This window comes from Budorcas taxicolor, chromosome 6 (genome assembly GCF_023091745.1).
Source record: "Budorcas taxicolor isolate Tak-1 chromosome 6, Takin1.1, whole genome shotgun sequence".
Lineage (NCBI taxonomy): Eukaryota > Metazoa > Chordata > Mammalia > Artiodactyla > Bovidae > Budorcas > Budorcas taxicolor.
The window spans coordinates 34,132,486-34,158,581 of NC_068915.1; the positions used below are offsets into that span (position 1 = coordinate 34,132,486).

At 35.5% G+C, this 26,096-nt stretch overlaps 1 protein-coding gene across 1 annotated transcript in view; it reads right to left on the reverse strand.

Annotated features, from left to right (window-relative positions):
- Nucleotides 1-26,096, reverse strand: part of CCSER1 (coiled-coil serine rich protein 1) — a 1,275,856-nt gene that overhangs the window by 463,458 nt on the left and 786,302 nt on the right. The window contains exon 9 of the mRNA XM_052642244.1: nt 10,292-10,336. Coding sequence (XP_052498204.1) covers nt 10,292-10,336 — 45 coding nt within the window. The remainder of the gene's footprint in view (nt 1-10,291; nt 10,337-26,096) is intronic.

The window sequence follows — 26,096 nt, forward strand, 5'->3', positions numbered from 1 at the left end:
TCTGAGCTTTAAGCCAACTTTTTCACTCTCCTCTTTCACTTTCATCAAGAGGCTTTTCAGTTCCTCTTCACTTTCTGCCATAAGATGACACCATAAGGTGTCATCTGCACATCTGAGGTTACTGATATTTCTCCCAGGAATCTTGATTCCAGCTTGTGCTTCTTCCAGCCCAGCCTTTCTCATGAGGTACTCTGCATATAAGTTAAATAAGCAGGGTGACAATATACAGCCTTGACGTACTCCTTTTCCTATTTGGAACCAGTCTGTTGTTCATTTAGACACCTATTAAAATTTTGTCAATGTAGTATTCTTTTGTTCTTGCCAGTAGTTCTAACAAACTCAGTTTTGCTTAATCAAAAGTTGTTTTCTTTGTAGTCATTTGTCAGATGAATAGTCAAAAATTGTAGAGATAAAGGAAAACTCCCAGTGAAAGCCTTGTGGAACCTCCTTAAACTCCTCTGCTTGAAACCTGTTCCTCCAAGATCACTGAAGTTTCCATCTAGGAGTCTCTCTGACAGCAACAGTGAGGTATGCACTGCATTTGGTCTAAATTTTAAGTTATTTTTGGCATTCTCCCAAATGCAGAGTTTATGCTTCCTAGGAATGAGAATTAATTTTAGTAATACTTTGATAGCCTAATAAATTTTTTGAAAATTCTTATTCTAGATGAAAACACCTGCTCTGTTACTTACAACATGACTGTCTGTTTTCATGGTTTATATTGTGAGTCAATAAAGGGAGCATTCATGAGGTTGGAGTGCTTACTTAGAGTTAGCTTTTGTTGGACTGATTCTCTTTAGACTAACTTTACCTGAGCATTCATTCAAAATCTTGCAAGGATCTTCCCCAGTCTTATCTTGGTTGATTCCAGTTATTCTCATTTTGCTCAGAGTTAGGGAGTTTAAGTTCCTCACCTGGTCTTTAGCCAGGTTCTTAAAACAGGAAGTTGCCCAAGAAAAATTTTAATGTGTGTGTGTGTGTTTTTTTTTTCAGTTTATTTGGCACTCTAGATCAAATTTCTGATTGTTTTCTATTTTAGCTCATGTGCTTATCTCTCTAGTTGGTGTAACTCCATCCAATATGTCTGCAACTGTAGAGTCCATTTGGGGGAACTTAATTGTTGTATTGATGCTTGATGCAATTCATTAGAGTTCAAATTATTGTTTAAACCTGTTGTTTAATACTCTTGTGTGGCTCTCAAAGTGTGTGCTAATGGGTTTCCTATATCTAAGACTTCTTTTCTCCTTCCATAATGATGGTTTCATGTTTGTCGAAAGCTGACTCCTTCTCCCCTTTCTCTTTTCCTCTATTTTTTTTCTGCTTCTGTTAAGAAAAATTGTTCTGTCACTATGTATATACATCTCTAATCTAGATAATCATTTAAACATTTCTAAAGGAAAGATTGAAAAAATTGTATAGTGTGCACTTTTTATGGATTTTGATTTCCTTATTTGAGATACAACTAAGAATATATTCTTGCTTACAAAAGTAGAGTGATAAGGTTGGTTTTGCTTAACCAGTAAGCTTCTTTTGGATAGTTTCTTAAAATGTCAATGGTTTATAAGCATGGAGGAAAAATAGGATGAAATATAGAATACATAGGATGTGAAAAATAGCTAATAAAACCTGCAGTGCTTAGATACTGCCTTCTGTAAAGAATGCTATAAATGAAAAGGTAAATAAAATGTTCTCTCATATGTAATATGGACTTGAGAATTTTTGAGATTCAATGACAGATTCAAAGTATATTTTATTTGTTGTCCTGTCAAGAATTTGTCATCTGAGAACCAATTTGAGATGTAAAACCTAAGGCTAGGCTTTAGATATCACTGGTTGCCACAGCACTGGATAGTTCGTGTAGACAGTAAAATCTCTCAACAACATGACACACAAATTGTCTCTGACAGAAGGAAAGATGAAAGGAAAAATAAATAGAAATAATAGTAACAGTTGTCGTGTATTGCAAGCTTCTTAGCTGACAGGCACTGCTCAAAGAGCTTTACCCATATTAACCCATTTTATCCTTTTAAAAAATTTTTGAAATAGAAATAATCATCATGGTCTTTAAAGTGTAATTCTTTCAATTAAATATTGATTTATAAGCACACAGATTTTTTTCATTTATTACCTGTTAATTCCGAGAAAGGGAGGAAAAAAAGGGATTTTTTTTTTTACTGAGTCCTTAAAAGGTCTCTTGATCTCAGAACTGAACTGTAAATCAGATATGCCTTAATGACAAATTATAGCCACTGAACTATTGCATAATTCTCATTATGAAGGAAGAGATTTTTGCCATACATTTTATAGCTCTAAGAAGACTATAATATTAACCAGTACATATTTCTCCCCCAGATTGTGTCATCACTGTGGCTTTAAAAGAATCTCTTATTCTACAACCTCTATATCAACCAAGAATGGGATAGTTAAATTTCAACAAAAGTGAAACCACCCTATTCTGAATGCTGAACAGTAAAGAAAACACACAAATGTAGCAAATTTTGCAGAAAAAATTACTAAAGATAACTGGCAATCATGATTTGTTTCTCAGTGAAGATTTTCACCAAGCTATAAAAGAAATATAGTTGTCTGTAATTTCAAATCATATAGATTATTAGCTTTCAAGAGAATAATGGGACTTTATCACTTTTTGCTCTTATTTCCAAGAGATACAACACATTTTCTTCAATTTTAGTTCTTTTCTTAAAATTCACATATTCTGTTTCCTTTCTCTGTTTTGAAAACAATTCCCTCCAGTGGTCTATTGGAACTAGGAGAAACAGTAGCAAGTGCTTTTAACCTAAGCAGTAACCTAGGTCTAAAATAACCTGTATAATAATTTTAAGTTATAAATAGAAAAATAAATCAATGGCGATTTTTATTTTGTTTCACTTTTAATAATCCCTATTATTTCAGGTAAATAAATTATTTTGAAATATAAGGTATCATTGATCTGATTCTTTGAACATTCTCCCTTTCGAGGCTGAACTTCTAAAATGACTTATTTCAGAAAAAGAAATAAAAGAGATCTAAATTGGAAAAGAAGAAGTAAAACTCTCATTGTTTGCAGATGACATGATCCTCTACATAGAAAACCCTAAAGACTCCACCAGAAAATTATTACAGCTAATCAATGAATATAGTAAAGTTGCAGGATATAAAATCAACACACAGAAATCCCTTGCATTCCTATACACTAATAACGAGAAAATAGAAAGAGAAATTAAGGAAACAATTACATTCACCATTGCAATGAAATGAATAAAATACTTAGGAATATATCTACCTAAAGAAATTAAAGACCTATATATATATAACTATAAAACACTGGTGATAGAAATCAAAGGGGACAGTAATAGATGGGGAAATACACCATGTTCATGGATTGGACGAATCAATATAGTGAAAATGAGTATACTATGCAAAGCAATCTATAGATTCAATGCAATCCTTATCAAGCTACCAACAGTATTTTTCACAGAGCTAGAATGAATAATTTCACAATTTGTATGGAAATACAACAAACCTCGAATAGCCAAAGCAATCTTGAGAAAGAAGAATGGAACTGGAGGACTCAATCTGCCTGACTTCAGGCTCTACTACAAGGCCACAATCATCAAGACGGTATGGTACTGGCACAAAGACAGAAATATAGATCAATGGAACAAAATAGAAAGCCCAGAGAGAAATCCATGCACCTATGGACACCTTATCTTGGACAAAGGAGGCAAGAATATCCAATGGAAAAAAGATAATCTCTTTAACAAGTGGTGCTGGGAAAACTGGTCAACCACTTGTAAAAGAATGAAACTAGAACATTTTCTAACCCCATACACAAGAATAAACTCAAAATGGATTAAAGATCTCAACGAAAGACCAGAAACTATAAAACTCTTCGAGGAGAACATAGGCAAAACACTCTCCGACATACATCACAGCAGGATCCTCTATGACCCACCTCCTAGAATATTGGAAATAAAAGCAAAAATAAACAAATGGGACCTAATTAAACTTAAAAGCTTCTGCACAACAAAGGAAATGATAAGCAAGGTGAAAAGACAGCCTTCAGAATGGGAGAAAATAATAGCAAATGAAGAAACTGACAAACAACTAATCTCAAAAATATACAAGCAACTCCTGCAGCTCAATTCCAGAAAAACAAACAACCCAACCAAAAAACAGGCCAAAGAACTAAACGGACATTTCTCCAAAGAAGACATACAGATGGCTAACAAACACATGAAAAGATGCCCAACATCACTCGTTATCAGAGAAATGCAAATCAAAACCACAATGAGGTACCATTTCACGCCAGTCAGAATGGCTGTGATCCAAAAGTCTACAAGCAATAAATGCTGGAGAGGGTGTGGAGAAAAGGGAACCCTCTTATACTGTTGGTGGGAATGCAAACTAGTACAGCCACTATGGAGAACAGTGTGGAAATTCCTTTAAAAACTGGAAATAGAACTGCCATACGATCCAGCAATCCCACTGCTGGGCAGACACACCGAGGAAACCAGAATTGAAAGAGACACGTGTACCCCAATGTTCATCACAGCACTGTTTATAATAGCCAGGACATGGAAGTAACATAGATGCCCATCGTCAGATGAATGGACAAGAAAGCAGTGGTACATATACACAATGGAGTATTATTCAGCCATTAAAAAGAATACATTTGAATCAGTTCTAATGAGGTGGATGAAACTGGAGCCTATTATACAGAGTGAAGTAAGCCAGAAAGAAAAACACCAATACAATATACTAATGCATATATATGGAATTTAGAAAGATGGTAATGATAACCCTGTATGAGAGACAACAAAAGAGACACAGGTGTATAGAACAGTCTTTTGGACTCTGTGGGAGAGGGGGAGGGTGGGAAGATTTGGGAGAATGGCATTGAAACATGTATAATATCATATATGAAATGAATCGCCAGTCCAGGTTCAATGCATGATACTGGATGCTTGGGGCTGGTGCACTGGGATGACCCAGAGGGATGGTATGAGGAGGGAGGAGGGAGAGGGGTTCAGGATGGGGAACATGTGTATACCTGTGGCAGATTCATGTTGATGTATGGCAAAACCAATATTGCAAAGTAATTAACCTCCAATTAAAATAAATAAATTTATATTAAAAATATAAATAAAATGACTTACTTCAAGTAGAAATATGTAATATGTGAAGGGACACACAATGCAAAGCCTATCCAATTAGATTAGCAAAGGCATACAATCTACTACTTACCAGAATAAATTTCCCTAGGAATATTGTATGCTCAAGTGATACCTTACATAAGCAGCAAATCATGAATTATTATTTCAAATGATTAATACATTTAAATATAAAGTAGGCTTGTGGGATTAGCCTTTAACTAAACACTTTATTTTTCTACCTTTTTCAAATATCTCTGATTTATTATGTTTACATGCTAGAAGTTCATATCATCTGTAATTTTCTAGTTATGGTTTTTGGCAAAGAGAGGATTGGGAACATTATAGTCCAAAAGAGAAAGTTAATAAAGCATTCTGAATTACAAAGCGGGTAGGTTGTAAGCCATGTCCATAATTTTCTTGACAGTAACACATTCATAAATCAGCTTTTAATGATTTGGTATGTCCATTGTTTCCTAACTATGTGTCCCTTAGAATCTATTATTTTTTTCTTGTGTAACCAACTGAAACTGAAAATCATTTTTCAAATCACAACAGGGGATTTTTCTTGTAAAAGGATGCATGTGTCTATAATTTGGGGGCTCTAAGGAATGCATCTAGAAATTATTGAAAGTGTTCCTTTTCTCTCAGATGTTTAAGAAGCATTTTCAATATCTGTCTTATAGGAATATAAAACTCCTTATTTAAAATGTTCAAGTGTACCAATATTAATCCTTCTTCAGAATTCCAGGTGAAGGATGGTAACATGATCTCTGCTTACTCTGTTCATTGCTTTGGGAGATTTGAGCTCTGCCAATTATGTAAAAGTTATTCCTGCTCATTACAAACCTGCACTTTATTTCCATTGCATCAGTGGCTCTAGAATTTCTGTAACTTCCAATAACACAGCCACAATCCAAAAGTTCTGATAATCACTGTCTCTCACCTTAGCTTGCAACATTAAGTATAATTTCTAAAATTAAATGCTTAATCCTGATTTAGATTTCAAACCATAACAGCTTTCTTTATCCATATAAAGTCTCCTATCATGTATATTCAGACTTGTAATATAAGTAAGTGTTAGTCGCTCAGTAGTGCCCAACTCTTTGCGACCCCATGGATTGCAGCCCACCATGTTCCTCTGTTCATGATATTTTCCAGGCAAGGATACCAGAGTGGGTTGCTATTTCCTTCTCCAGAGGATCTTCCTAACCCAGGGATCGAACTCGGTCTCCTGCAATGCAGGCAGATTCTTTACCGACTGAGCTACAAGGGAAGCCCTGCGATATAAGATATAAGATATTCAGAATAGGGATGGTCAGGTAGTTTTCAGGTAGGGTAGAAAAGACAACTTGCCATTCAAAATTATTTTGTACAAACACATGCACACATACACAGGTGCATATGAATCTTTACCAAGTTAACAAAAACTGTCTTTTGGAAAATATAATACTAGTATTTAAAATAACAAAGGTGAGAGAGTCAATTCCTAAGCAAGTTGATAAGAAGTCCTGGGTCCCCAAGGAGGAGAAAGGGGTTTGGGGCTTTAAAGAAGGAGACAGAAGTCTAGAATTCTCGAGGAGGAGGAAAAGACAAACGTCTTTTTTTTTCCCTCTACATTTCTTAGTCTTAGTCACATAAAACATTTTCTTCTTTAAGCCTGGAACTGATGATTACACAACTCAGTTCAAACTCTGTACTAAGGATTATATAACCATGTATCCTGCTTGAGGACAGTTTCTCCTTCCTGAAAACCTTCTGACTGATCCTGATATTTTAGAATGCATATTATGGGAGTGGATCTGGTAAAATCTTTCTATTGTTAAATTCTAATCCTGTTATCTTAAAATGTAAATTGTGGGAGTGGGTCTGGTAAAATTTTTACAACCTTGAGACATTCTTTGATTTATTGTAATAACCATTTTAAAAAGTACATAACTCCCTTGCTTAGACTAGGAAAGGTGGTCCTCCCCATCCCCCTTCTGATGTCTATGTCAGAAGCTTTCTCTATCCCTTTTTCACTATAATAAAACTCTGCTACACAAAAGCTCTTGAGTGATCAAGCTGGTCCCAAGTCCTGAAGCAAAAATCTTCTTCAGAGATCACAAATCTGACATCATTCACCATAAGCTATCAAAGGTATACAATCTTATAAGAAAACTGATAGCAACCTGGTTTTATCTACAATTCACAGTAAAAAATACTGTATATAGGAGAACAGAGTTTCCTTAAGGAAATAAATATGATTTATCTATATGTCATATCCAATGAAATTTCACTGAGGATTTTTTTATGAGTTATAAGATCCACAAGAGGCAGGAAATTCACTCACAGATAGAAATATCAGTTATGCAATGACGTTTTACACAGCATTCCACTAATTTCCCTTTTTAAACAACCTTGCTATTACTTATTATGATCAGCATCCTCAATTTATATGCATGTATACATTAAAAAAGTAACTATTTTTAATACAGCTAATATGTGTTTTCAAACATTTTACAACAATACAAGCAATTTAGGTACTGCTCATCTCTTTTTCCTTCAGGAAATTTGTATTTTAATCAATTCTTCTTAATTTATATTTTTATACAGCATGTAGTGTTCAAATCTGGCCTTCCTGTGTAGTAATTAGCCTTTTAATAATATTTACCACTTAGCTAAACAGCATATTACTGCCTGCTTCAATTTTCCATGCAAGCTCTCAAATGGTAAATAGAACATTTTAAAGGACACTTCTTAAACCTTCTTATAAATATTTGGTAAGAGGCCCTTAGTATCACATCCATCAACATCTATTGGGAACATCTGTCATTTGAACTAAGATAAATTAATTCATCTTAAGAAGTAATCATTGTCATTTTGTCTTCATCAATCACAATAGCATTAGGATGAAAAATTCTAAGAGGGTATTTTGAGTAAGAGTTTTCCAAATCCATACATTTCAACTTAACACAATCACAAGTACTTTATATATACATCTTTGTAATACACACATGTAACACAACACAGCAAGCAGGAATCAGAAAGATGCCTGTCACAATTCATAAGCAAGAGAGATCAGGACACTCTTAAGGAATTCCACTCTTATTTATAGGTCACTTACCACTGAAACTTGATAAACAGTGTTCACAACATACTTCTCCTCTTGTCTGATACCTCCCTAAAGTGTCTTACCATAGAATGGATTAGACTTTATAATCATAGGGAAAACTGAGGTGAGTGTTAGGTTAAGTGTTAGAAATAAGCCCAAGTGATGCAATATTGCCCAGACAGGGAGTGAAGTGGCTGTTTTGACTTTAGTAGTTGACTTTTCATTCTTGGATAGGAGGTCTCAAGTGAAGACATAATAATGCTTTCATTAATTTGCTGATCTTACCTTCTTCACAATAACTCCACTAACCTAAGAATGGAGGCCCAAATCAAGGTTGTCCCCTCAAGGCAGATGTATATATTAAATTGTAGGTCATTAAAAATTTGGCCTTCACACAAACCACAAAATACCTTCAAGAAAAAATTCTAATTTAAAATACATTATTGACATGTTCCTTACCCATAAGTATATTTATAATAAAAATAAAATCAGAAGAAATGAAAAATAAGCAATAAAATTTTAACAGCAACTCTTCTCAGTAAAAGCCAGTCATTAAGCTTTTAAATATAACATGAAAAAAACTAAAAAATCTTAACTTAAAAAATGATTTTTGCTGCCATTTAGCAATGTCATCACAGGGCTACATGGATTTGAGTTTCCCTTCTTTAGACACACAATTGCTCTTGGACCAGGATACAGTGGTGAGGAGCTGAAACTGTATGTCCTCAAACACACTGAATCAGCAGAAATAATCACACTGTCCTGCATAGGTATGAACTTTCACTTAGAACATTATGAGTTGAGTTCTTTTTCTAACTAGATCTACTTTAGTTCCAACTGACAGACAGCAGTTACCCTCACAAACCTGTACATGGCTCTGAGATCTTCCTTATACAGTACATGCTTTTACTGATGATCGTGTCTCTTTTACCTATTCTCCTACAATACAAAATATCTCTAGAGATTTAACTATATTTCACCTTCCCCAGCTCTTTTGCCAATGTGATCCTACTGTTGTGCATCCCTCTAAAGGAACAGATTCTTCTGGATAGAAACAGCAAATAAATGGAAAGAGGCCCTACATGACAGTTAACTAGGAACTAAAATGCCAAATACTAAAAACACACAACTGGAAATTAGAAGAGCAAAGAAAGAGGGGCAAACACCATGCATGAAATACAGAAGAAATATGTTTTTACAGAAAGAGAAATCACAGATGGGGAGGAGGGTTACATTATTTTCTCATTATATAGACTAAGTGTCTTCACTTTTGACCCAAATTATTCTGTAAATATCACCAAAAATGAAGTTACCTTTTGAGTAACAAGAAAATATTGATTTATTGAATTAAATATCCCACCATCTCATTACACCCGGCAATCTGAGTCACAGAGAAAAGTAGAGCATTTACACATTTAGACTGAAAATGATTTTATCTAATTAAAATTAGATAATAATATACATCATGTACATAATATATTCTGTTTGATACTACTAAAAATTTCCCTTCTGTATAAAGCATCTAGAGTAGACACTAATTAAAGGAAATTTTAGAATCACTAGTCTTACCAGAGCAACTTCACACCATTGAACAATGCACACCCACCTAGCAGCACACGCCAAAACCCTTGGACACCAGACTGAAGAATCACAGATGCCATAAAATGTTTTCATTGTTAGAATTATGCTTATCTTTCAGTAAATCACTTTAAATATTGCATCAAATCTTCGCTAAAAAAGGTTTTTCTGCCCTGTCTAGAGGGCCCTACTGCTTTAAAAAATCCACTTTAACAGAAACAACACACTTACCTCACTGGAGACAGGATCTTTTCTTCAGTTTCAGAGGAGCAAATACAAATAACTCATTTATATAAACATGTGTAAAATGTGTTTTGGCCAGAGTAATGAGGTGTTATCAAAATCCCTTTCATCACATCCCCATCATCCTTAACATCGTCAGCATCAGTCAACATCACCCACCCATCATGGCAACACTGAAACCCTTTTCTCTTCTTCTCCATCCCTCTCCCTTTGATTTTCTTACCTCTCTCCCTCCTTGTACTGACTCCAACCTTTTCAAGTTCAAACCCTGAAAGAGAAAAAAAAAAAAAAAAAACATATATTACTGATGGCAAAGAAGAAGTACTAGTACCAGTGAGAAATTTGAAGTGAAACAATTCATTTAACAAAGAAGATCTGAAGGCAGATTAATATTTCATACATATGATAATGTCTATAACTAAGTCTTCAAATGTGATATCAATGCACTTCTTGCTAAATCCAAAGACATTATGTAAAAATAAAATATAAAGCATTTTTTTCTTTAGTAATGATTGTCCATCCCTCAGTGAAATCACAATCTAAAAGGATTTGCTATGATAGTAAGCTTTTATTCTATTGCTCTGCACTTGGCACATCCTGGAGCCCAGATCTGAGTTAAGGTTGATAAAAAGCATTAGCTTCATTTGCAGCACTGATGATCATCTAGGAAATATTCAGAATTTTATCTCCTGAAAAAATTTCTCATCTTCTATTATCATAACTGCTTTTTACATTAAAAGAGGAGGGATTCACTTTAAATCCCCAATAAATACTAAGAATAATTAAATGGGAGAAGACTCTCTCTTTCTTCACATGCCTATTGCAAAATATGCTTGTAGCACTAGAGTCAGTCTGTCCATCTGTCTAACCTCCCTAGAAATACTGCTATTTAGAAAGTGAGAGAATGGAACAAATTGCTCCCTCCCCTAAACCCAATAAAGGGCTTCCACGGTGGCTCAGACAATAAAGAATATGTTTGCAATGCAGGAAACCTGAGTTATTGCGTCAGGAAGATCCCCTGGAGGAGGGCATGGCAACCCACTCCAGTACTCTTGCCTGGAGAATCCCATGGACAGAGGAGCCTGATGGGCTACAGTCCATGGGGTTTCAAAGAGTCAGACACGACTGAACAACTTTTCAAAACAACAACAAATGCAATAAAAACTTCAGTTACTGTTATTTTCCTTATTGTAGTAGTTTTGTATATGGAAGGAACTATATGAAAATTGCAGTGACATATGGTATCATAGTACCTAATTCTTTCTTTTTACCTTCCTTCCTTTTTCTTATCTTCTATGCTATTTCTCTCTCTCTCAATCACTCCCATAAATTATTTTATAATACATATTTATTTGGTATGTACTATGGGTCAGACACCCTGCTAGATACTAGGATTATCAGTAATAAATAGTCCTCAAAGTTTAGGAGATCAAACTTGTTTTGTTTGACTACACACACAAAACTGAAGATAAAACTTCAGGATAATGATGCCAGGTATAAAATACTCTCTCTTAGCATAGGATGAAAGAGACAATTCAGTCAATGAATCAGCAAATACATAAAGGACCACAGAGGAGAATCACATCCAAACAGTGTTAGAGGCTGAAGAGGAAAAGCAGAACAGCATGCAGGACTCTGAAAACCTGGCTACTCAACGTCTGGTGTCTGGATTTGTAGCACATTCATTTCTAATGATGACTCCACCCAAGACCAGCCGAGCAGGTAAATATATTTTAACAAATTTTCCAGGTGATTCACATGCATTTTAAGAGTTTGGAAACCACTGCACCAAGAGGTCTATGAAAGGCGAATGGTTTAGTTGGCATATACTGTGAGTTGTGCGTAAGAGGAGCAATAGGAAAATAGGCTGAAAAGTTGACCAAATTGTGAAGTCTTATGACTGTTCTTCAGGGTTTCCCTGGTGGCTCAGATGGTAAAGGATTCACCTGCAATGCAGGAGACCCAGGTTTGATCCCTGGGGTGGGAAGATCCCCTGGAGAAGGAAATGGCAACCCACTCCAGTATTCTTGCCTGGAGAATCCCATGGACAGAGGACTCCAGTCCATGGGGTTGCAAAGTCGGACACCACTGAGCAACTAACACAGACTGCTCTTTAGGTAAATGCTTATTTTGATAGCACTGTTTAAAAACTGGGGATACAGTTTTAAATGATCAAAGACAGACATATATGGAAACCTACGCAGCCTCACAATTCAGTGTAAACCTACTGCTTACTTTCTCTTTTTCCTAGAAACACTACCAGAAGAAAAACAGAAGGAATAAGGTAAATATTGGGATGTACCTGTATGATAAATTTTTTAACTTGCCTCTAAATTATGTAACAGAGCTTCAGAAATCTTAACAATTTTTCACATTATTATGAATAATTTTGACTTAAGGTATTTTTCTATTTCTGATGAAAACCTGAATAACATATAGCTTTAAGTATATATTCTACATTATCACTATACATTTGAAAGAAAATTGACCTTAAGAAAAATATACTAGACTTAACTATTGTATTTCTAACTTTTTATTTTAGAATTTAAGAAAAGACTGTTAGTGTTTTTGTTGTCTCCAAGCTGCATTTTTATTGTATAAGGATGTTTTTATGTATTTTTTTAAATTTGATGACAGCATTTATTGTTTAAAAAGGTAAAAGATTTATAAGATCTGATGAGAAACCAGAGTTGATGTTAATGTTAATATGTTAATGTTTAACACATTTTCAAACGGTTTTTAAATTATCTTATATATTAAACATTTCTTGAATTGTTTGATAAAAAATATGATCAAAAATATTAAATAACTCCACTTTGTTTAAAAAAATATAACTATTACGCTAATGATTCTAGTAAAGGTTCTAGAATCAACCTGACAAATAGTTATTCTTATAAATAAATGACAGACTGATTTCTGAGTGCAGAAAATTATCTGCATTTGCAGGATCCACTTTGAGTAGCTTTTAGTGACTATGCCAAAGCCTTTGACTGTGTGGATCACAACAAACTGGAAAATTTTGAAAGAGATGGGAATACCAGACCATCTTACCTGCTTCCTGAGAAGTCTGTATGCAGGTCAAGAAGCAACAGTTAGAACTGGACATGGAACAAGAGACTGGTTCCAAATATGGAAAGGAGTATATCATGGCTGTATATTGTCACCCTGCTTATTTAACATAAATACAGAGTACATCACGAGAAACGCTAGGTTTGATGAAGCACAAGATGGAATCCAGATTGCCGGGAGAAATATCAGTAACCTCAGATACGCAGATTACACCAGCCTTATGGCAGAAAGCAATGAAGAACTAAAGAGCCTCTTGATGAAAGTGAAAGAGGACAGTGAAAAAGTTAGCTTAAAGCTCAACATTCAGAATACTAAAATCATGGCATCTGGTCCCATCACTTCAAGGTAAATAGATGGGAAACAGTGGAAACAGTGACAGACTTTGTTTTGGGGGCTGCAAAATCACTGCAGATGGTGAATGAAGCCATGAAATTAAAAGATGCTTGCTCCTTGAAAGAAAAGTTATGACCAACCTAGGCAGCATATTAAAGCAGACATTACGCTGCCAACAAAGGTCCATCTATTCAAAGCTATGGTTTTCCCAGTAATCATGTATGGATGTGAGCACTGGACTATAAAGAAAGCTGAGCACCAAAGAACCGATGCTTTTGAACTGTGGTGTTGGAGAAGATGCTTGAGAATTCCTCAGACTTCAAGGAGATCCTACCAATCCACCCTAAAGGAAATCAGTCCTGAATATTCATTGGAAGGACTGATGCTGAAGCTGAAACTCCAATACTTTGGCCACCTGATGCAAAGAATTGACTCACTGGAAAAGACTCTGATGTTGGGAAAGATTGAAGGTGGGAGGAGAAGGGGACAATAGAGGATGAGATGGTTGGATGGCATCACCAACTCAATGGACATGAGCTGAGTAACCTCTGGGAATTGGTGACGGACAAGGAAACCTGGTCTGCTGCAGTCCATGGGGTCGCAAAGAGTCGGACATGACTGAGTGACTGAACTGAAATTTCATATGAAATAAAAAATATAAAACAGAACCTTAGAACATTTCTTAAACCTGGCAGTATAGGGTAAAAATAAATTCTAAAATGAAATTCATGCTCATAACTTTTAGGATATGGGAAACAATGTTATGATATACTTTTGAATTCAGACAGACATGTGCTTAAATCTTTGCTTTGGTATCTTCTTTCGTGTTCTCTCTAATGAATTACACAATACTTCTCAACCTCTTCTTTATACTTGAAAAAAATAATAAATGTAATAATTATTATGTAGTTGCTATAAAGATTATATTAGGCAATATGTGTATAGCACTTAGCAAAGAGCCAGGAGGAACAGCATATTCCAAAATAGTAACTGCTATCTGGTCCTTTTGTTATAATTGTTATCATTATTACACTCATATAGCATGTCTAAATATAAGATCAATTTGAGCAAAATACCCTGATATTGTACTTTTCTTTTGAAGAATGTAAATTATCATGCTTTTCTTTAACTCCTTGATATATTTGTAACGGTGTTTTGAATGTGTCAGTTAATTCTATCATGTCATTTCCATGTCTATTGTATTGGCAATTATTTCCCAGTTATTAGTCACATTTTCCTATTTTTCCTTATGTCCAATAATGTTTTTATTGGTTCTCAGATATTGAGATCTTACTCTGCTTAGTGTTGGATTTGTTTATTCTCTTAGAAGGAGTTAGCAATGTTTCTGCAAATGATTAAGTTATTTGTGGGTCCAACTAACTACAAAACTTATTTTAATGACATCTTTAGGCTAAGTCTGAAGTTCTCTTTATTTATCTTTATTACCAAAGCTCAACCCTTCTGTGCTCTCTCCTGAATATTCCATGTATTCAAAGAAAATTCACTACTCTGACTGATAGAAATTCAAAAGATTCCAGACCTAAGAAAATGTTGGGAATTCTATTTAAGGTTCTCTTGTAATCATTCTCTTCTAGCAGTTCTTCTTTGCCTAGCCTTGTCAAATTTCACTTGACATATGTGAAGGTTGTTTATCAAATAAAGTTCCCAGAGTAACACATATGTAGATTTCTAGAGCTTCTCTGTGTATTTTCCTCCTTTCTAGTAATCAGACCTACAAATTCCAGCTACCTGTTCTCTCCAAACTCAGATAGTTGTCTCCTCAACTACAAAATTTAAAAACTCTGTAGTTCTGTCTCGGCAGTCCTTCCATGTATCAATACCTGAATTTCCAGCCTTCCTGTTTCTTACCACTGCATTTCTTCTTAAATAGTAGTATCATTTTGGAGAAGAAAACACACTTTTGGAAGATGAAGACAATGTTGAACTCTTTTAGTTTGGTGGTTGTTTAGTCACTAAGTTGTGTCCAACTCCTTTGACGCTGTGGACTGTAGGCCTCCAGTCTCTTCTGTCCGTGGGCTTTTCCAGTCAAGAATACTGAAGTGGGTTGTCATTTCCTTCTCCAGGGATCTTCCCCACCCAGGGGTTGAACCTGGGTCTCCTGCATTGCAGGCAGATTCTATACCAACTGAGCCATCAGTTTATCTATCAAGAAAATGATGTGGGGGTGGAAGGATATAGAGAGTTGTACTGGATGGCCACTGTAGAGCTCTAAAATCTACTATCTGTGCTGTGTTTTAATTTTAAGACAGACAGTCTGGTTCTCTTACAGGTTCTTACTATGCATCTTTCTAGTATAGCTTCTTAGTGAGATAGATAAACTATTCAAGAAATTAAGAAATCCCAATGAGTTTGACCCTGGTGGCCTGGACAGTAAAGCATCTGCCTGCAATGTGGGAGACCTAGGTTGACCTGGGTCAGGAAGATCCCCTGGAGAAGGAAATGGCAACCCACTCTAGGACTCTTGCCTGGAAAATTCCATGGACAGAGGAGCCTGGTGGGCTACAGTCCAGGGAGTCAAAAAGAGTTGAACACGACTGAGAGATTTTACCTCTTCTTCAGTGAGTTTGAACGCAGTTTGATAAAAATACTCTCAAACTTATTTGGTTCCTAAATCCTGGTTTTCTTAATTTGGATATCTAAATTTTCCTCTATCAGATTGCTGCACACACTTTAAATTCAGTGTCGTTTCAGTTATATTGTTGATTAAAAAAAAAAAAAAAAGCCCTTAGTTGTAAATATGGCTTTCTAACCTTAGTCATATTTAACATTCATTTTGTAAGTGATAGTATTGAGATATGTGACTCGTCATAGGTTTACAGAATAAACTTAGAAATTCAGAAACTTTCCCAAGGCTGGTGACCCTACTTAAAAACTCCAAGAATTCACCCTTACATATAATTTTCAGTCTTCCTTTAAAGTTAATGAACATAGTTTAAATATTCTTTGTGGTCTCTTATAACTTTTTTAGGCCATTATATTGCGAAAACTTTTTCTTATATTATATTGAAACATTTATGTCATAGAGAGATTTGTATTCAGCTGTTTGAAAGTTCTATGGAGTTCATTAAGATTTGAACTAAAATCCATCCAAAGACAAAAAAGAAAACATTTCAAATGTAAAAAATTATCAAACTGTTTTTCTTTTTTTCTTTTTGAAATTAGTCATGTTGGTCACCTTTGAAACTCTGTATCAAGATTTCTGTAATTCATTCACTGGAAACTTTGCATTGCTCTTTATTTTCCTTCTCAAAAACCAAGATATATCATTGCTTTTGGTGACTTTGTCCCATTCCTCTGTCATTTAAAAAATGGAAAACCATTCCATATATTAAAAGTAATATTGTAATTACATCACAGGATACTTTAAAATGTCCACATATTAAAAATAGTATATATTTGTTGAATTTTTACTAGATAATGCTGAGCACTTTACATGACATTTTTTGTTCCTCACAATTACTTTCTTTTGTAAGAACCACTATTAATTCCCATTTTTGGCATAGGGTCATTGAAGCAGAGAGGTTAATTAACTTACCTAAGGAGACACAGTGAGAAGGAGGTGGAGTTAATTATTGAGCCCAGAGTATTTGACTTAGAGCTCCTTTTGCAACCACTACACATAGTGCCTCCAAAAGTAACTATTATTTTATGTCTTACATGTATTGAGATGAGTGTCTAATATGATAGACCAATATATGTTTAATAAATAGATGAGTATACCTAAACACAGAATTATATTAAGTTCACATATATCATGTCATTTTTATATATTTAAGAAGTAAATGCAAGATAAATTTTTGGCTTTGAATTCACTTAGGATTTGGAAATAACTGTGAGAAGAAAAGTTAAAGTAAATGAGATTGGATTCCAGAGTTCCTGATTTCTTAGGAAGAAATGTAAAATTCAATTGAAATATTTCCTGGGGCAGACAAAGATTAAAAGAAAATCAATTCAACTATGTGGGCATAAATAACATTGGATAGAGCTGGTCTATGATTACCGTTGCTTTAGGCTATCTAAAATATTATACAAGCATAGGACTTCCATAGCTCTAGTTTTCTACAAGTTCTCATTTTGGTATGCTGCATAAGTTAGACTTCTTCTGCTCCAGGGATTTGGGTCCTCATAGTCCATGAGTTCATATACAATGAAATTTGCCCTAAAACTAGAATATTTCCAGCGTTTCTGATGTTCACAGTTGGTTCATCATTTGTGATGAAGGTGTCTTTTCATTTCTGATATGAGACAACAACATAGAATTTCTATTAAGATTTCATGTAATATCATTTCTTACAACCTCTATGTTTTATTCTAATTCTTAAATGGAAAATTAAAGGCACAGCTTCAGAAGATAAGTAATCTCAAATATTGCCAATGAAAAATGTAATGTTTTTAGAAACCCTCATGGTGGTAACATCAGTCTAACTGCAAAATTTAACAGATATAGATAGGACTCCTAATGAGTGGAATGTGGCACTGCTAAATATTTGAAAATCTATCCCTCGATTAGGCTAAGCTAATTGAAATAGTAGTCTGTTTAGTAAGCTGTGTTTTATATTCTTACTATGGAATATAAGAGAGAACTTCCTAAAGTAGTTCAAGAGAGAGGACCAATAGATAGAACATGTTTGTCTATCAATCTATTTGTATTTCTATAATGCCTGAGCCCATCTCTTTCTAAACCCATTCATATCACTCGTATACAGAATCTGTGTTTTCAGTGTAGTCCTTGTTCATGCCAAGCATTGTTTTAACATAGATTTCTGAACCAGGTGCTCATCCAGGGGGAACTCTCTTCACCTAGATGCCTGCACAACCAAACCCACAGCTTCTAGGTGTATGCTTACATCGTACCTTCTCAGAGAGGGCTACTTTATCCCCTTATTCAATATTTTATTCTACTCGCTCCCTACTTCACTGCAAGGGACACTTGAATCTCTTAATATACTGAATACATCTATCACTGTTGTATATTACCAATCTTTCCAATCTGTATTTAAGCGCTACAAAGGTAAGCATCAGATCTTTGTTCCTGTGTTTTCTAGATTATTCCAATTGTTTAAACAGTGCCTAGAAAACGGTGAGTGCTAAAATCTTTAAATATTTGTTGAATAAATGGACATGCATTTTTCAATTTATTCATGTATCTAAAGCTTTACCTAATCTGTTCTATATTAATTTATATTTCTAAATTGTATGAAGTCTGCTAGCTTTAGTGATCTATCAGATAAAATGTTGACATCCCTATTAAAGTTAAATCAACAAAAAATCTAAAAATTCATTTATAATTTTTAAATTTTCAGCATTTTCTGATCACACTAAATCTTTTGATAACACCAAAGCAAGTGTGCTGTTAGGTTTTCAATTAAATATCTAAGCAATCAGTTCAGTTCAGTTGCTCAGTCGTGTCCGACTCTCTGCGACCCCATGAATCGCAGCACGCCAGGCCTCCCTGTCCATCACCAACTCCTGGAGTTCACTCAGACTCACGTCCATCGAGTCCATGATGCCATCCAGCTATCTTATCCTGGGTCGTCCCCTTCTCCTCCTGCCCCCAATCCCTCCCAGCATCAGAGTCTTTTCCAATGAGTCAACTCGTTGCATGAGGTGGCCAAAGTACTGGAGCTTCAGCTTTAGCATCTAAGCAATAATCAGTAACAAATTGACTTTATAAGAATTTTAGGAAATATTGTTGATTTCAGAATATCTCTTAAAGCATAATTCATAATATTCCCTTTTTCTACCAAGATGACAATGATTCTTTCAGGATGAAAACTAAACTAACATATGCAAGTCTGGAAATACAAACCAAATTCAATTAAAACAAACAGTATGGATTACTGGATTCTATCTATATCTAGAGTAATTATTCAGCTTTATCATAATTCTTAGAAAATTGAAGTTTAGTTCAGAAAGACTGAGTCTAGACTATGAATTGAGAACAATGCCAATTTATAAAATGGTAAAGTTACATATGATTATATACAATGAGTTAGTTCAGTTCAGTTGCTGCGTCATGTCCAACTCTTTGCGACCCCATGGACTGCAGCATACCAGGGTTCCCGGTCCATCACCAACTTCCGGAGCTTATGCCCATTGAATTGGTGATGCTATCCAACCATCTCATCCTCCGTAGACCCCTTCTCCTCCTGCCTTCAATTTGTGCCACCTTCAGGGTCTTTTCCAATGAGTCAGTTCTTCACATCAGATGGTCAAAGTATTGACATTTCAGCTTCAGCATCAGTTCTTCCAATGAATATTTAGGACTGATTTCCTTTAGGATTGACTGACTGGATCTCCTTGCAGTCCAAGGGACTTTGAGTCTTCTTCAACACAAGAGTTCATAAGCATCAATGAATTCTAAATGATATGAAATGGGTTTTTGATACTGACACTGTTAATTACTTCTTAAGCCAGATCTTTTGATGAAAATTCAAGAGAAGTTGGAAATGCTTCTATTTAACTGTTTCATTAATCTGCTTGACCAGTTCATATTCTATTCATGCACTTTCCTGTGTCACAACACTTCTTTGTAGTCTGCATTAAGATGACTTTTTGTTCATCAGAGCCACTATTATTAACAGAAATCTCAACATCTCATCTCAACTCTTTAAAGTTTCCTTTAAGTAAGAAGCTTAAAGCTCAACATTCAGAAAACGAAGATCATGGCATCCGGTCCCATTACTCCATGGGAAACAGATGGAGAAACAGTGGAAACAATGTCAGACTTTATTTTTTGGGGCTCCAAAATCACTGTAGATGGTGATTGCAGCCATGAAATTAAAAGACGCTTACTCCTTGGAAGAAAAGTTATGACCAACCTAGATAGCATATTCAAAAGCAGAGACAACAAAGGACCTTTATCAACAAAGGTCCGTCTAGTCAAGGCTATGGTTTTTCCAGTGGTCATGTATGGATGTGAGAGATGGACTGTGAAGAAAGCTGAGCGCCGAAGAATTGATGCTTTTGAACTGTGGTGTTGGAGAAGACCCTTGGACTGCAAGGAGATCCAACCAGTCCATCCTGAAGGAAATCAGCCCTGGGATTTCTTTGGAAGGAATGATGCTGAAGCTGAAACTCCAGTACTTTGGCCACCTCATGTGAAGAGTTGACTCATTGGAAAAGACTCTGATGCTGGGAGGAATTGGGGGCAGGAGGAGAAGGGGACGACAGAGGATGAGATGGCTAGATGGCATCACTGACTCGATGGACGTGAATCTGAGTGAACTCCGGGAGTTGGTGATGGACAGGGAGGCCTGGCATGCTGCGATTCATGGGGTCACAAAGAGTCAGATACGACTGAGCGACTGAACTGAACTGAATTGAAGAAGTTTATGAATTAGATCACAAAAGGGACTCTGCAAAATGGTCGCTGCTCACTTATGACCCAGAGTTGGGGTCTCAGTCGACTTGTTGGGTGCACCTCTCCACGGTGCCCTCTTCTTGCTGAGGTTGCAGTTCTCTGGCCAGCAGCCTCTGTATATTACCTCAGTGTTTCTGGCTTCACTGAAGTGATAGGATGAATTTATATGTTTCCTGGTGGCGCAGAGGTTAAAGCGCCTGCCTGCAATGCAGGAGACCAGGGTTTGATCCCTGGGTTGGGAAGATTCCTCTGGAGAAGGAAATGGCAACCCACTCCGGTATTCTTGCCTGGAGAATCCCATGGACGGAGGAGCCTGGTGGGCTACGGTCCACAGGGTCGCAAAGAGTCAGACACGACTGAGTGACTTCACTTCACTTGCTTCTGAAAAAATAAACAAGCTCCCCAGAGTTAACTGCAACATTATTTACAATAGCCAGGACATGGAAGCAACCTAAATATCTATCAACAGAGGAACAGATAAAGAAGGTGTGGCACATATGTACAATGGAATATTACTGAGCCATAAAAATGAATGGAATTCTGCCATTTGCAGCAATATGGGTGGACATAGATTATCATAGTATGTGAAGTAAGTCTGACAAAGAAGACCAAATATTATGGTATCACTAAAATGTGGAATCTAATTTTTTAAAATGATACAAATGAACTTATTTACAAAATATAAACAGACTCACAGATTTAGAAAACAAACCAATGGTTACAAAATGGAAACAATGGGGAAAGGGATAAACTAGGAGCTTGTACTATACATAACACAGATAACCAAGAACCTACTGTATATAGCACACAGAACTATACTCAATATTCTGTTATACCCTATATACATTAAAGAGACTGGGGTCTTTGATGCCTTTTTAATTTCTGTCACTGTCACTAAAACTCAAATTGGATTCACTGTCTCAGAAAGATATCCCGGGCCATGGTGATACAAAATTTGTTGTTGTTCAGTCGCTAAGCTGTGTCCAAATCTTTGTGACCCCATGGACTACAGCATGCCAGGATTCCCTGTCTGTCACCATCTCCCAGAGCTTGCACAAACTCATGTCCATTGAGTCGGTGATGCCATCAACCATCTCATCCTCTGTCATCCTCTTCTTCACCTGCCCTCAATTTTTCCCAGCACCAGGGTCTTTTCCAATGAGTTGGCTCTTCGCATCAGGTGGCCAAAACATTGGAGCCTCAGCTTCATCATCAGTCCTTCCAATTAATATTCAGGACTATTTCTTTTAGGATAGACTGGTTGAATCTCCTTGTGGTCCAAAGGATTCTCAAGAGTCTTCTCCAAAATCACAGTTCAAAAGCATCAATTCTTTGGAGCTCAGCCTTCTTTATGGTCCAACTCTCAAATCCATACATGACTACTGGAAAAAACCACAGCTTTGACTATATGGAGCCTTGGTGGCAAAGTAATGTCTCTGCTTTTTAATACACTGTCTAGGTTTGTAATAGCTTTTCTTCCAAGGAGCAAGCATCTTTTAATATAAAATACAGAGAGCATCAAGAAGAGAAATCTCGACAAGAAAGGCATCTTAATAGTATTGATGACTCACAGAGCAATTTACAAATAAACTTATTTTAAAGAAACAATGAGAATCAGAAAAACAATGAATATGTATATGTGTGTATATATATATAAATGAAACACTTTGCTATATACCTGAAACATTTTTTTTTTTTTTTGTAAAGTCAAACAAGCAGTTAGGAGTTAATTAGTGATAGAACATCCATATGAATTTTTTGTATTTCAAAAGCAAGAAAATGAGTTGTGCTCTTATTACTTGCCTTTTAAGTCTATTAATTTGAGTACTATGGCTTGCATACATTTTAAGAGGAATGGGTTGTATCTTTTATTTTTCATTTGTTTGCCTTAGCTAAGCAAACAAATATTCTGGAAACACTTTAAGACCCCTAATTGCCAAGGTTTCTAGGCACATGAACACTTGTATGCGTGTTTAGACCACATAAGGAAAATATATTTTAGCTATTAAAATAATTTGAAAACAAATAATCCATCATCCTTTTCTTCTCTAGTAGTCATACAAAGGCTATTTTTTTAACCATTCATGCAAGTCACAACAACTTTTCTTCAACTTAGTCTTTTAGGAGAGTTTGAGATTTCAGGTACAGACATGTTTATATTCTGTATATTCTATAGTTATCATCTCATTAATGAAAAGTTTTTCTTATTTGCCTTTCACACTCTTTAGTTATGCCATTTCTTACAAGGAACATTCTAGAATAACAAGCCTATTCTGTCTCCCCCAAATCTGGTGCTAATGCATTTGCGTACTCATACACACAAAGTATTTTGGGTAATTTCAGGCATTTTAGCTGGAGAACTTTAGGGAGCCTTGAATACACTGAATTGAGGGTTTGAAAGGACCATCATTCTTCTAATGAAAATCATTAACCCATATAGTTAAAAGAATCTGATCAGGGCTTCCCTTGTGGCTCAGTGGCTAATGCAAGAGACACAGATTCAATCCCTGGTCAGGAAAAATCCCACATGCCATGGAACAACTAAGCGCATGTGTCACAACTACTGATCCTGTGCTCTAGAGCCTGAGAGCTACAGCTACTGAGCCTGCATGCTCTAGAGCCCGTGCTCTGAACAAGAGCAGCTACTGCCATGAGAACCCATGTACCTCAACTAGAGAGTAACTAGCACCTCCACTCTCAGTAACTGGAGCAAAACCCTCACAGGTTCATAGCAGGGGTCCCCAATCTCCAGGGTCTAATGCATGATGATCTGAGTTGGAATCGATGTATGATAATAAAAATAAAGTGCATAATAAGTGTAATGTGCTTGAATCATCCCCAAACTGTCCCCCGTCACTGCCAGTCCATGGAAAAATTGTCTTCCATGAAAATGGTTCCTAGGGATAAAGAGGTTGGGGACTGATGGTTTATAGGGTTATCTTTTGGTCATTGTTATATTTAAAGTATTAGATAACCAACAAGGACCTATTGGATAACATGGGGAATGCTGTTCAACATTCTGTAATCAAGTAAATGTGAAAAGAATTAGAAAAAGAATAGATACATGTATATGTATAACTGAATCACTTTGCTGTATACCTGAAACTAACAACATTCTTAATCAACCATGCTCCAACATAAAACATGTTAAATAAATAAAATGTTACAGATATTATTATATAGATACTAATATTTGCAATTCAAATCCATTTAGAAAAAAAATAATTGAATAAACTTGCTTGTTCCTTTCTCTCACTGATCTTGAGAAATTATCTGGACCTCTGAGATCACATTTCTTTTTCATGAAAATTAGAAAATTATGCTACATACTCATATCTTTTTTAACTCTAAAACACTTAAATTTTATTTTCTTTAAAAAAAATTAAGCTTTAAATCTCTCAGTTTTAATATTTGAGCTGTTTGTTTAATCAATTTCAATTCAAGAATTTTATCAATAGTTGTGGCCTCTGCCTGCATAAAACTAATGTATCACCAGTTTTCTTTAAAAATCTCCTTCTACTATTCTAAGAGCTCTTCAAAATATTAAACAAGTAACCAGTGTCAGTATGAGTGTATTATTTAAACTTTGCTGTAGATATTTTATATTTTTAATAATTATTACCTTGCAAATTGGCATAACATATCCATTTAAAGTTTCTACTTTTAAATATAATATCCATAATGCTTCTGAACTCTATATTGTCTGAGCAACTCTACTGAAGTCTCAATATTAAACAAATAAATCAGATTGTGTCAACATACACTGCTGGAGATCTTACTATATGAAATGTATTTATTTCTATCATTATTAATTTCTAGGAACAGCAAAACAGACCAGAAAAATAAATGTTTAGTCTTAGACTGCACATCAGAAAATGCACCACAGCTTAAATTTTCACTTGACAGATCAATGTTCCATAGTGTAATTTAATGTCCTCCCAAATCCAAAGACCAACGTGAAAATAAAATGACAATTTCCATTTCCCTATAGTATCTACTCTAATCTAACTGCATTTTCATCATGCATTTCTAGAAACTGGATCTGGCTTGGAAATCTATAAACATTAGGATGACAATGTTACAACTATTTGGAGTATATAATTATCCTCCCAATCTGATGATAACATAACATTTTCTGAAAATCAGGTGATGTTTTAAATACATAAAGTGCAATCATCAGATTTCCATTCAAGCTGGCCTAGTGATTTTTTATAGTAAGAAGAAGCTAATTAAACAAATGCTATGGCTACATTTGGCAAGGGTTAGCCACGATGTACCAGTTGGAGAGATGAATTTTGAAATTAAATACTGTGTATTAACTCTAATGATATTGTTCTCTAATTTATTCAACTTGAAAGTGTAGCCAAGGAAACGTTAGGCTTTGTTCCTCATGAAATAGCTATGTGATCAGGGAAGGTCTAGAGTTATTTGAATGACAGAAATGGTGCTTTCTGTAATACCATTACAGAAATGGTAATCCCTTCTTACCCGCCTTGCCCTGCCATCACCAAGGATGCAGTTTACCTTAAAGAGGAAGAGAGAGACAAAGTCTTAATGCAACACTGTCCTGTTAACATACGCTTTCCTTCAGCTGATAGCCATTTAACCAACACGTTGACCTCTCACTTTTATTTTCTGGCTTATTTATTCACTCAACAAATACTACTCTGAGTGCCTGTTATATGCCAGGTCTATTCTATATGTTGTGTAGAAAAGATGTACTTCTTTTGGTACTTACATTAAAATATTTTATAGATATATGATTTTATATAAAGATTTATAGAATATTACCATTTAAAACCAGCTTAAGAAATTACTTACCCCTTTCCTTGATTTTATTTGTGAAGAAACTGAAGGCTACAGACAGAGAATATGATTTCTCAAGATTACATATAGTGAAGGGTTATGGCAAACATAATGCCAGTATTCATTCTACTTCTCTAGATATCACTGAAGATAATTACCTATTTACATCTGCTTTTTAGAATGTTTCTAGCCTCTTCTTACTCTCTCACTGTGTTCTGGTTATGCTTTTCCTGTGCTGTGGATGACCTGGTTGAGAGTTACACTTTCCTGTTTGCCCTTTTCTGAGTCACCTTCAATTGCAGGTTCTCTAATTGTTGTCTGACACCATAGGAACAATGTTGGCTGTGAAGGAGGCCAGGTGAATCCCTAAGGTTTACTGCACTGTGCTTCATTTCTCTTCTGTCGCTAACTGTGAGACCATTTGGCAACAGTTGAC